The sequence below is a fragment of the Giraffa tippelskirchi genome, chromosome X, assembly GCF_054371585.1.
Source record: "Giraffa tippelskirchi isolate mGirTip1 chromosome X, T2T-mGirTip1v1.2.pri, whole genome shotgun sequence".
NCBI classification, from domain to species: Eukaryota; Metazoa; Chordata; class Mammalia; order Artiodactyla; family Giraffidae; genus Giraffa; species Giraffa tippelskirchi.
In genome coordinates this window covers 94,934,010-94,946,890 of record NC_137289.1, presented here as the reverse complement: position 1 = coordinate 94,946,890, position 12,881 = coordinate 94,934,010, and the positions used below count along the sequence as shown (strand labels likewise).

Genomic DNA, 12,881 nt, shown 5'->3' with positions numbered 1-12,881 from the left:
CTCACGAAGGCACAAGGCGTCCTCTCGAGGAGGTCTTGAAAGCTCGGGCAGGAAAGTGAGCTCGACAGTCTTCCACGCTCCGAAGAGCTGGCCGTGGAGAAGGAGAAGGAACCTCAACCTCCTGGGTGTCAGCATCAAAAATGTAAGGTACGGAGTTAGAGTAGGCGAGGTTCCGAAAAAGAATGAGACTGACACTCTACAGGAACAGATCACCTTTAATGAGGTGAGAAGGGGCAGCAGTCAGGTTAGCGAGCTGCTGCACTTATCTAAGAAAAGAGTAAGTATATATAGGCATGTATGTAGAAAGCTACTGTCTTAAGGGGGCCTGTTCTTCTCCAAGGTTGCTGGGAGTAGTTATCTCTTAAATGGCTGGGGCGAGGAGTTCTGGAGATCGGCCAGAAGCTGGGCCAGCTTGGAGCTGGGTGTAATCAACCTAATGTCTATTTTTTCTTTGAGTGAGAGAGTTCTTTCTTTTGCCTAGAATGGTGGGGAGGACCTGGAGGGGAGTTTTAACTCCAGCCTACCTCGAGCCATGCAACTTTCCTTCACTGCTGATATGGAGAGAAGGTTTTCACCTTTGCACAGAAGATCAAACCAGCCACAACATGCCCTTAAGCCAAAGCTTTACTCAGAGCAAAGCTGTAACTCTTCTCCTTTGTGAAGCCTGAGAGAGTTGAATGAAGCTGCAAAGGAAAAGTCTGAATCTAGCAGAGGCTGGATCATGAGGGTTAATGAAAGCTGTCTCTGGAACATAAAAGTGCAAGTTGAAGTCGCAAGTGCTAACGTAGAAGCTGCAGCAACTTATCCAGAAGATCTAGTTACAATAACTAATAAAAGTGGCTACACCAAACAACAAATTTCCAGTGTAGTCAAATAGCTTTATATCAGAAGAAGATGTCATCTAGGACTTTTCATAGTCAGCGAGAATGCAAGGCCTGACTTGAAAGTTTCTAAGAACAAGCTGGCTCTCTTTTAGGGGCTAATGCAGCTGGTAACTTTAAGAAAGAAGCCAATGTTCACTGAGCATTCTGAAAATCCTAGCGCTCCTAAGAATTAGGCTAAATGTATTCTACCTGTCCTTTGGAAGTGGGCTTCCCTGGTGGCTCAGACAGTAAAGAATCTGGCTAGAGTGAAGGAGACCTGGGTTCGATGCCTGGGTAGGGAAGATCTCCTGGAGAAGGGAATGGCAACCTACTCCAGTCTTCTTGCCTGGGAGAATTCCGTGGACAGAGGAGCCTGGTGGGCTACAGTCCATGTGGCCACAGAGTCAGACACGACTGACAGACTCACATTTTCACTTTCACTCTACCTATCCTCTGTCAGTGGAACAACAAAGCCTGGATGACAGCACATCTGTTTACTGCATGGTTTACTGAATATTTTAAGCCTGTTCTTGAGACATATTGCTCAGAAAAATAAAAAGATTGCTTTCAAAATATTACTGCTCTCTGGCAATGGACCAGTCACCCAAAAGCTCTAATGGAGATGTACAATGAGATGAATATTGTTCTCATACCTGCTACCACCCTATTCATTCTACAACTCATGGATCAAGGAGTAATTTCAGCTTAAGCCTTATTATTTAAGAAATACATTTCATAATGCTTTAGCTGCCATAGGTAGTGATTCCTCATGTAGATCTGGGCAAGGGCAATTGAAAATATTCTGAAAAGGTTTCACCATTCTAGATGCCATTAAGAACATTCATGACTCATGGGAGGATGTCAAAATATTGACATTAACAGGAGTTTGGAAGAAGTGGGTTCAACTCTCATGGATGATATTGAGGGTTTCAGGACTTCACTGAAGGAAGTAACTGCCGATGTCAGAAATAGCAAGAGAATTAGAATTTGAAGTAGAGCCTGAAGATGTGACTTAAGTGCTGCAATCTCATCGTGAAGCTTGAATAGATGAACAGCCGCTTCTTACGTGTGAGCAAAAAAAAAAAAAAGTTTTTTGAAATAAACTCGACTACAGGTGAAGATGCCATGAAGATTGCTGTATATGACATCAACTTAGTTGATAAAACAGAATTTGAAAGGATTGACTCACATTTTGATAAAAGTTCTGCTGTGGGTAAAATGCTATATCAAACAGCATCAGATGCTGCAGAGAAGCTGTTCGTGAAAGGAAGAGATAGTGAGGCAAATTTCATTTCTGTCTTATTTTAAGAAATGCCACAGTCACCCCAGCAACCACCATCTTAGTCAAGGTGGTACCCATCAACATCAAGGCAAGACTCTCCGTTAGCAAAATGACTGCGACTCACCGAAGACTCAGATGATGGTTAGCATCTTTTAGGCCTCAGTGCTGTTCTGTGCTCAGTAGTGTTTGACTCTTTGCAACACCATGAACTGTAGCCCTCAAGGCTCCTCTGTCCATGGGATTTTCCAGGCAAGAATACTGGAATGGGTTGCCATTTCCTACTCCAGGGGGTCTTCCTGACCCAGGGATTGACCCACTGTCTCTTGCATCTCCTCTGCTGGCAGGCAGATTCTTTACCACTGTGCCACCTGAGAAGCCCTTTAAGAATAAAATATTTCTTAATTATTAACTTACATTGCTTTTTAAGATACAATGCTGTTGAACACTTAAAGACTACAGTATGATTTAAAGGTAACTTTTGGAATATGCACTGGGAAACCAAAAATTTGTGTCTCACTTTATTGTGATACTCACTTCATTGTGGTGGTCTGGAATACCCACAATATCTCTGAGGTATGCCTGTACGAGTTGTTACAATTAGAGGCTTGAGAGTGTGTACTATAAGTTACACTTGAGACTGATCACAGTTTGGTGAGGAAGTCCCCCACCTAGAAGAATTAAGACCAACCATACGTAACACTATTGAGGCAGCTGTCTAAACCTACTACATGGTACTTCATGTGCAATAACTTCTCCAATTCCTCCTCACCGACTGGCAGTAAAGTGGAGGACCATTTATTGACCATACAATTTGATCAACATTTTCCCACTACTGATTCCAGGGACTTCTCTCAAATCTCCTTAATTTGCCTCTGTCACTTTTCTATCATTCCTGTAACAAACTGCCATAAACTCAGTGGCTTAAAACAAGAGAAATTTTTAATCTTGTTGTTCTGAAGTCTTAAATGGCTCCCACTGGGCCAAGGTCAGGATGTTGGCAGGTATGGGTTCGTTTTGTTCTTTGTTATTATTTTTGTTAATTTTTTCTGTGCTGGATCTTCGTTGGTGCGTGGGCTTTTCTCTAGTAGCAGTGAGCGGGGGCGACTCTTTGTTGCTGTGTGAGGACTTACTGTGGAGGCTTCTTTTGTTGCAGAGCACAGGCTCTAGGTGTGTGGGCTTCTGTAGTTGCAGCACATGGGCTCAGTATTTGTGGTTCCCAGGCTCTAGAGCGTCGGCTCAGTAGTTGTGGTACATGGACTTAGTTGATCCGTAGCAGGTGGGATATTCCCAGATAAGGGATCGAACCTCGTCTCCTGCATTGGCAAGCCGATTCCTGACTGACGAACCAGGGAAACCCAGATGGATTCTTTCCTGAAGGCTCAAGGGGAGAATCAATTGCTTTGCTCTTTCTAGCTTTTCGAGGTCACACATATTCCTTGATATGGTTCACGTCATCCTTAACACCAGCAACAGCGGGTTGGATATTCTCATACATTACTCTAGCCTTCTCGTCTACCTCACTCCTACACTTCTAAGGACTCTTTACACTGGCCCCACCCAGAAAGGCCAAAATAGTATCCTTGTTTTAAGGGCAGTTGATTGGCAACCTTAATTCCATCTGCAGCCTTAATTCCCCCTTTGCTGTGTAGTATAACATATCCACATGTTCCAGAGACTAGGAGGTGGACATCTCTGGGGCAGGGATGTTCATGAGTCCCTTCTATTTCCTTTTCCAGAAAGCCACATATCTGTGCACAGCACATCCTAATCACCAAAACTTCCAAGAACTGTACAGGATCTAAGATTTTATCCTACATGCAAGCTAACAAGTTAGCTGGCCACGGTGTTATGGCTGCTGAGAGCAGACATGAGACTCCTGGGTCAGAGTCAAACGATTTGAATACTCATAGCGTTAGTGGTGGCCAGAGTATGAACATTCTCACCAGTTCCCCAGACTTCAGTTCCCACAGGGTAATGCAGAGGCCAGATGCTACCTGCATGTGCGCTAGGTTGCATCATAGGAGAAGCACCCCTAGCTTATGGGCATCGATGGAGTCTTTCATAAAGGGTGGTAAGCCTCCCTGAATCTTGCCTTGAGGAAGAAATGTCTTGGGCATAATTTCTAGTATAACCTGCCCTTTGCTCGAGAGAGGGTGACTCTATCTTCTAAGGCTGTTCACTATATAAATATCTTTGAAAATATAGTTTGGAAAAAAGGCAATCTTGGGTCTGCTTGAAAGATATACAGAAATTGAGATTTGTGGAGAATTCTCCCTCAATAATCTCTGAAGTCCCTTTTAATCTGGAACTGAGGTAATGGTCTCTACTCCAGTTACATTCTTGTGGAAGCAACTGGGCCATTTGCCCTGAACTATGTTCCACCTTTTGGAATTTTCTAATTGCATTCTTGTGATGTTAGTTCATAGTTCCCATGTCCCTATGTTAATATGGACTGATAATTTTAGAGGCTTGATCGATACAGATTCGATTTTTAGGCACAAGTACTTCAGAAATGGTACTGAATGCGTGTTAATTCATCCCTCCAGATGGCACATAATGTCTGGTTATCTCTCTTGCTGTGTTGAAGTGTTGTCAACCCAATCCACAGATTTTACATCTATGGATTTGAATTCTATTTCCTTAAATCCATTTCCTTCTCCAGGGGATCTTCCCGACCCAGGGATCTAAGCAGGGTGTCCTGCATTGTGGGCAGATTCTTTTATCATCTGAACCATCAGGGAAGCCCCACATATTTTGGATATTAACCGCTTATCAGACATACAATTTGCAAATAATTTTTCCCATTCAGTATGCTACCTTGTCATTTTGTGGAAGGTTTGACTTGCTATGCATAAACTTTTCAGTTTGGTATATTCCCACTTGTTTATTTTTGTTTTTGTTGCCTTTGATTTTGGTGTCAAGTCCAAGAATTTATCTCCATGCGTTATTTCAAGGAGCTTACCACCTATGATTTCAACAGAAGTTGTATGGTTTCAGGTCTTAAGGTCAAGTCTTTAACCATTTTGAGTTCACTTTGATGTGTGCTGAAGAGAGTGCTCCAGTTTCATTCTATTGCATGTGGCTGTTCAGTTTTCCCGGACCAGTAATTGAAGAGACTGACCTTCCCTTTTCATTTTCTTGGCTCCTTTGGTATAAAGCAATTGACCATCAATGTGTGGGTTTATTTCTAGATTTTCTCATCTGTCCTGTTGATCTGTATGTCCGTTTTCATAGCACAATCAAGTTCGTCAGCACACTCATCACCTCACAGAGTTAGTTTGTGTGTCTGTGTGTTTGTGTGTGTGGTGTGAACACTAAAGTTAATTTTTGTGTATGGTGTGCAGTGTGGATCACGGTTTGTGTTCTCTTCCAAAGTGTTTATCTACTTGTTCCAGCACACTTTTTTAAAAAGGCTTTCCACAGAGCTAGAGCAAATCATTTCACAATTTGTCTGGAAATATAAGAAACCTCGAATAGCCAAAGCAATCTTGAGAAAGAAGAATGGAACTGGAGGAATCAACCTGCCTGACTTCAGGCTCTACTACAAAGCCACAGCCATCAAGACAGTATGGTACTGGCACAAAGATAGAAATATAGATCAATGGAACAAAATAGAAAGCCCAGAGATAAACCCACGCACCTATGGACACCTTATCTTAGACAAAGGAGGCAAGAATATACAATGGAGAAAAGACAATGTCTTTACCAAGTGGTGCTGGGAAAACTGGTCAACCACTTGTAAAAGAATGAAACTAGAAAACTTCCTAACACCATACACAAAAATAAACTCAAAATGGATTAAAGATCTAAACGTAGGACCAGAAACTATAAAACTCCTGGAGGAAAACATAGGCAAAACACTCTCCGACATAAATCACAACAGGATCCTCCATGACCCACCTCCCAGAATATTGGAAATAAAAGCAAAAATAAACAAATGGGACCTAATTAAAATTAAAAGCTTTTGCACAACAAAGGAAACTATAAGCAAAGTGAAAAGACAGCCTTCAGAATGGGAGAAAATAATAGCAAACGAAGCAACAGACAAACAATTAGTCTCAAAAATATACAAGCAACTCCTGCAGCTGAATTCCAGAAAAATAAACGACCCAATCAAAAAATGGGCCAAAGAACTAAACAGATATTTCTCCAAAGAAGACATACAGATGGCTAACAAACACATGAAAAGATGCTCAACATCACTCATTATCAGAGAAATGCAAATCAAAACCACAATGAGGTACCATTTCACACCAGTCTGAATGGCTGCTATCCAAAAGTCTACAAGCAATAAATGCTGGAGAGGGTGTGGAGAAAAGGGAACCCTCTTACACTGTTGGTGGGAATGCAAACTAGTACAGCCACTATGGAGAACAGTGTGGAGATTCCTTAAAAAACTGGGAATAGAACTGCCATATGACCCAGCAATCCCACTGCTGGGCATACACACCGAGGAAACCAGAATTGAAAGAGACACATGTACCCCAATGTTCATCACAGCACTGTTTACAATAGCCAGGACATGGAAGCAACCTAGATGTCCATCAGCAGAAGACTGGATAAGGAAGCTGTGGTACATATACACAATGGAATATTACTCAGCCATTAAAAAAATACATTTGAATCGGTTCTATTGAGATGGATGAAACTGGAGCCCATTATACAGAGTGAAGTAAGCCAGAAAGAAAAACACCAATACAGTATACTAATGCATATATGTGGAATTTGAAAGATGGTAACGATAACCCTATATGCGAGACAGAATAAGAGACACAGATGCATAGAACAGTCTTATGGACTCTGAGGGAGAAGGTGAGGGTGGGACGTTCCAGGACAATAGCATGGAAACATGTATATTATCATATGTGAAACAGAACTCCACTCCATGTTCGATGCATGAGACAAATGCTCAGGGCTGGGGCAATGGAATGACCCAGAGGGATGGGATGGGGAGGGAGGTGGGAGGGGGGTTCAGGATGGGGAACACATGTAAACCCATGGCTGATTCATGTCAATGTATGGCAAAAACTACTACAATATTGTAAATAATTAGCCTCCAACTAAAATAAATAAATTGATTAAAAAAAAACCCCAAAATAAATAAATAAATAAAAAGGCTTTGCTTTTCCCCATTGAAGTACTTCGTCACTTTTTTCATAAACTGGTTGTGTATATGTGTGCAAATCTGTTTCTGGACCTCTATTCTGTTTCATTAATATATGTGTCTGTACTTACTTGCATCAGTAACACACTGTCTGAATTATTGTAGATTTAGGGTAAGTCTTAACATTACATAATAGAAATCCTCCATGCTAGTCCCTGCTTTGTGTATTCTAGTTCCTTTGCGTAGAAGTATAAATTTCTAACATCTCCATTTCAGTTTTCACCAAAAAGTTGACAAATAATTGATTGATCAAGTAGAAGACAAATGAGTAAAGTGTTATAAAATTTCAACAACACTCAATCAACTTGACATATATTAGAGAACACGGCACCCATCCTTGGCTGAATATGCATTCTTTTCTTGGGACACCTGAAACATTCTTCTAGATAGACCATGGGTTGATATCGAACAGAGTACGTTTTCCAACTGTTCATGGGCTTCATAGTCAACAAAAGTGTCCGAAATGCAGTACTTGGGTGCAATCTCAAAAGCAACAGAATGATCCCTGTTTGTTTCAAAGGCCAACCGTTCAATATCACAGTAATCCAAGTCTAGTCACGAACCAGTAATGCTGAAGAAGCTGAAGTCGAACAGTTCTATGAAGACCTACAAGACCTTCTAGAACTAACACCCAAGAAAGATGTCCTTTCATCATAGGGAACTGGAATGCAAAAGTAGGAAGTCAAGAGATACCTGGAGTAACAGGCAAATTTGGCCTTGGAGTACAAAATGAAGCAGGGCAAAGGCTAATAGAGTTTTGCCAAGAGAACACACTCATCATAGCAAACACCCTCTTCCAACAAAACAAGAGATGACTCCACATGGATATCACCAGATGGTCAATACAGAAATTAGATTGATTATATTCTTTGCAGCCAAGGATGGAGAAGCTCTACACGGTCAGCAAAGATAAGACTGGGAGCTGACTGTGACTGAGATCAAAACTGCTGATTGCCAAATTCAGACTTAAATTGAAGAAAGTAGGGAAAACCACTAGACCATTCGGTTATGACCTAAATCAAATTCCTTATGATTATACAGTGGAAGTGACAAACAGATTCAAAGGATTAGATCTGATAGACAGAGTGCCTGAAACACTATGGATGGAGGTTCATGACATTGTACAGGAGGCAGTGATCAAGACCATTCCCAAGGAAAAGAAATGTAAAAAGGGCAACACGGTTATCTGAGGAGGCCTTACAAATAGCTGAGAAAAGAAGAGATGCCAAAGGCAAAGGAGAAAAGGAAAGATATACCCATTTGAATCCACAATTGCAAAGAATAGCAAGGAGAGAAAAGAAAGCCTTCCTCAGTGATCAATGCAAAGAAATAGAGGAAAGCAATAGCATGGGAAAGACTAGAGATCTCTTCAAGAAAATTAGAGCTACCAAGGGAACATTTCATGCAAAGCTGAGCACAATAAAGGACAAAAATATTAGGGACCTAACGAAAGCAAAAGCTATTAAGAAGAAGTGGCAAGAATACACAGAAGAACTATACGAAAAAGACTTAGTGACCCAGATGACCACGATGATGTGATCACTCACCTAGAGTCAGACATCCTGGAAAGTGAAGTCAAGTGGGCCTTAGGAAGCATCATCACGAACAAAGCTAGTGGAGGTTTTAGACTTCCGGTTGAGCTATTTCAAATCCTAAAAGATGATGCTGTGAAAGTGCTTCACTCAGTATGCCAGCACATTTGGAAAACTCAGCAATCGCCACAAGACTGGAAAAGGTCAGATGTCATTCCGTTCCCAAAGAAAGGCAAAGCCAAAGAGTGTTCAAACTGCCGCACAATTGTACTCATCTCACGCACTAGCAAAGTAATGCTCAAAATTCTCCAAGTCAGGCTTCAACTGTACGTGAGCCGTGAACTTCGAGATGTTCAAGCTGGTTTTAGAAAAGGCAGAGGAACCAGAGATCAACTTGTCAACAACCACTGGATCATTGAGAAAGCAAGAGAGTTCCAGAAAAATATCTACTTCTGCTTTATTGACAACATCAAAGCCTTTGACTGTGTGGATCACAACAAACTGCGGAAAATTCTTCAAGAGATTGGGATACCAGACCACCTAATGTGCCTCCTGAGACATCTGTATGCAGGTCAAGCAGCAACAGTTAGAACTGGACATGGAACAACAGACTGGTCCCAAATCGCGAAAGGACTACGACAAGGCTGTATAATATCACCCTGCTTCTTTAACTTATATGCAGAGTACATCATGAGAAATGCTGGACTGGATGAAGCACAAGCTGAAACCGACAATGCTGGGAGAAATATCAATAACCTCAGATAGGCAGATGACACTAGCCTTATGGCAGAAAGTGAAGAACTAAAGAGCCTCTTGATAAAAGTGAAAGAGGGGAGTGAAAAAGCTGGCTTAAAATTCAACATTCAGAAAGCTAAAACCATGGCATCCAGTCCCATTACGTCAAGGCAAATAGATGGGGAAACAATGGAAACAGTGAGAGGCTTTATTTTATTGTGCTCCAAAATCACTGCAGATGGTGACTGAAGCCATGAAATTAAAAGACACTTGCTCCTTGGAAGAAAAGCTATGACAAACCTAGACAGCATATTGAAAAGCAGAGACATTACTTTGCCTACAAAGGTCCATCTAGTCAAAGCTATGGTTTTTCCAGTAGTCATGGACGGATGTGAGAGTTGGGACTATAAAGAAAGCAGAGCACCGAAGAAATGATGCTTTAGAACTGCGGTGTTGGAGAAGGCTCTTGAGGTCCCTTGGACCGCAAGGAGATCCAACCAGTCCATCCGAAAGGAAATCAGTCCTGACTATTCATTGGAAGGACTGATGCTGAAGCTGAAACTCCAATACTTTCACCACCTGCTGCAGAGAACTGACTCACTGGGAAAGACCCTAATGCTGGGAAAGATTGATGGCAGAAGGAGAAGGGGCCAACAGAGGATGAGATGGTTAGATCGTACTACTGACTCGATGGACATGACTTTGAGCAAATTTCAGGAGTTGGTGATGGACAGGGAAGCCTGGTGTGCTGCAGTCCATGGGGTCACAAAAGAGTTGGGCACGACTGAGCGACTGAACTGAACTGAACATTTTCTGACAACTAGGGAATTAAGTGAAAATTGACTCAGAAAAAAGGCATCAGGAGAAAATGCCTGTATTTTTGAAGACTAAATGAAAGCAGCAGTAGTGGGAGCTATGTAAATTGAGAAAAAAGGGTTGATGCTGGGCTTTCCTGGTGGTCCAACAGTTAAGAGTCCACTTGTCAAGACAAAGGCCTCCCGTTCAAGTGACCCTGTGCACTAAAACTACTGAGGCTGCACTTTAGAACCCAGGAGCCCACCTCAGAGCCCATGCACACCAGCCGCTGAAGCCCGTGTACTCCAGAGACTGTGCTCTGCAACAAGAGAGGCCACTGCAATGAGACGCGCTCACATTGCACCTGGATGGTAGCCCCCGCTTGCCACAACTAGAGAAAGCCCATGCACAGGAACAAAGACCCCACCACAGCCAATGATAAATCAGTAAATAAATTTTTATACAGTGTACATGCCTCCTTCAAAACAGAATAAAACACAAATTCCCCTTTAACGTGAGCAACACAATAGAATAAACTTCAAATCCTGGACAACATTATTTTTCCCCTTTCAATCACATTATTTATTTATTTATTATTGGAGTATAGTTGCTTTGCACTGCTGTGTTGGTTTCTGCTGTATAGCATACTGAATCAGGTATACTGTGTATACTATGTATAAAATAGATAACTAATGAAAATTATTATTTTTTAAATGAAAGACTGCTACGTACAATAGATGGCAGAAATTTATGACTAGATATTTTTATTCTATACATTATGTGTTCAGTTCAATTCAGTCACTCAGTTGTGTCTGACTCTTTGTGACCCTGTGAACCGCAGCACGCCAGGCCTCCCTGTCCATCACCAACTGCCGGAGTCTACCCAAACCCATGTCCATTGAGTCAGTGATGCCATCCAACCATCTCATCCTCTGTCGTCCCCTTCTCCTCCTGCCCTCAATCCTTCCCAGCATCAGGGTCTTTTCAAATGAGTCAGCTCTTCGCATCAGGTGGCCAATGTATTGGAATTTCAGCTTCAACATCAGTCCTTCCAAAGAACACCCAGGACTGATCTCCTTTAGGATGGACGGGTTGGATCTCCTTGCAGTCTAAGGGACTCTCAAGAGTCTTCTCCAGCACCACAGTTCAAAAGCATCAATTCTTTGGCACTCAGTGTTCTTGATAGTCCAACTCTCACATCCATCCATGACCACCGGAAAAACCTTAGCTTTGACTAGACGGACCTTTGTGGACAAAGTGATGTCTATGCTGTCTAGGTTGGTCAGAACTTTTCTTCCAAGGAGTAAGCATCTTTTAATTTCACGGCTGCAGTCACCATCTGCAGTGATTTTGAAGCCCAAAATAATAAAGTATGTCACCGTTTCCACTGTTTCCCCATCTAGTTGCCATCAAGTGATGGGACCGGATGCCATGATCTTAGTTTTCTGAATGTTGAGTTTAAACCAACTTTTTCACTCTCCTCTTTCACTTTCATCAAGAGGCTCTTTAGTTCTTCTTCACTTTCTGCCATAAGGGTGGTGTCATCTGCGTATCTGAGGTTATTGATATTTCTCCCGGCAATCTTGATTCCAGCTTGTGCTTCCTCCAGCCCAGCATTTCTCATGACGTATTCTGCATATAAGTCAAATAAGCAGAGTGACAATAGAAAAATCATAGCCCATGAGGTATTACGATACAACTCACTAAAAGCAATTTCTTATCTTCCCCTGATCCCCCTGCGCTGACCTGGTCACCCCCAATGGGGCTGTGTTTACAGGTGTCAGTGTCCTTTGAGGACATGACCGCGGACTTCAGCAGAGAGGAGTGGCAGCACCTGGACTCTGCTCACAGGATCCTGTACCAGGACGTGATGCTGAAAACTACAGCCACCTCCTCTCACTGGGTATGTGCAGCTACCCTGTGAATGTATGAGGACCCTGTTATGAGTAAAATTGTGTCCATCCAAGAAAATATGTGGATGTCCTAACCCCCACTATTTCTAAATGTGACCTAAGTAGAAATAGGGTCTGAGAGGGTAACAGGTAGGAAGCACAGAAGTCCCAGAGCGGCAGGAGAAAATAAACTGCAAGTGGCAGACATTAGTTTTCCTTCTCTGCTTTTAATTCTGTGTTGACGACACCTGGTTCAGAATTGAGCTAACCAATATGTTTCCTATGGAAAAGTTTTTCTTAAGCTATGTTAATGAAACCATGTATTTGATTTGGAATCTGCCTTCCTTGAAAATGGTTCTGCCTACGACTAACTTGTTTTTCTTTACTCAACCCTTGGGCTGATAATGGCTCAACAAACCAGTATTCATGTCAGTTGTTTTATGGCTGGGGGATGACACACCTTGGGCCCTCCTATCTCAAAAATGCTTATTGTGGGAGAGGGGCCTGGTGAAACTCCCTCAGCCTTGAGGTGTCTCTCTTATCTGATTAATAAGCTTGCTAACAGACATAAAACACTTTGCTAAAAAACTAGCAAGGGGGCATTCTTTCTGCCCCTTT

The 12,881-nt window shown here is 42.1% G+C and overlaps 1 protein-coding gene across 1 annotated transcript in view; it reads left to right on the top strand.

Annotated features, from left to right (window-relative positions):
* Positions 1-12,881, top strand: part of LOC145535703 (uncharacterized) — a 54,040-nt gene that overhangs the window by 12,494 nt on the left and 28,665 nt on the right. The window contains 1 exon segment of the mRNA XM_081564075.1: positions 12,149-12,274. Within this exon segment, the coding sequence (XP_081420201.1) occupies positions 12,149-12,274 (126 nt within the window).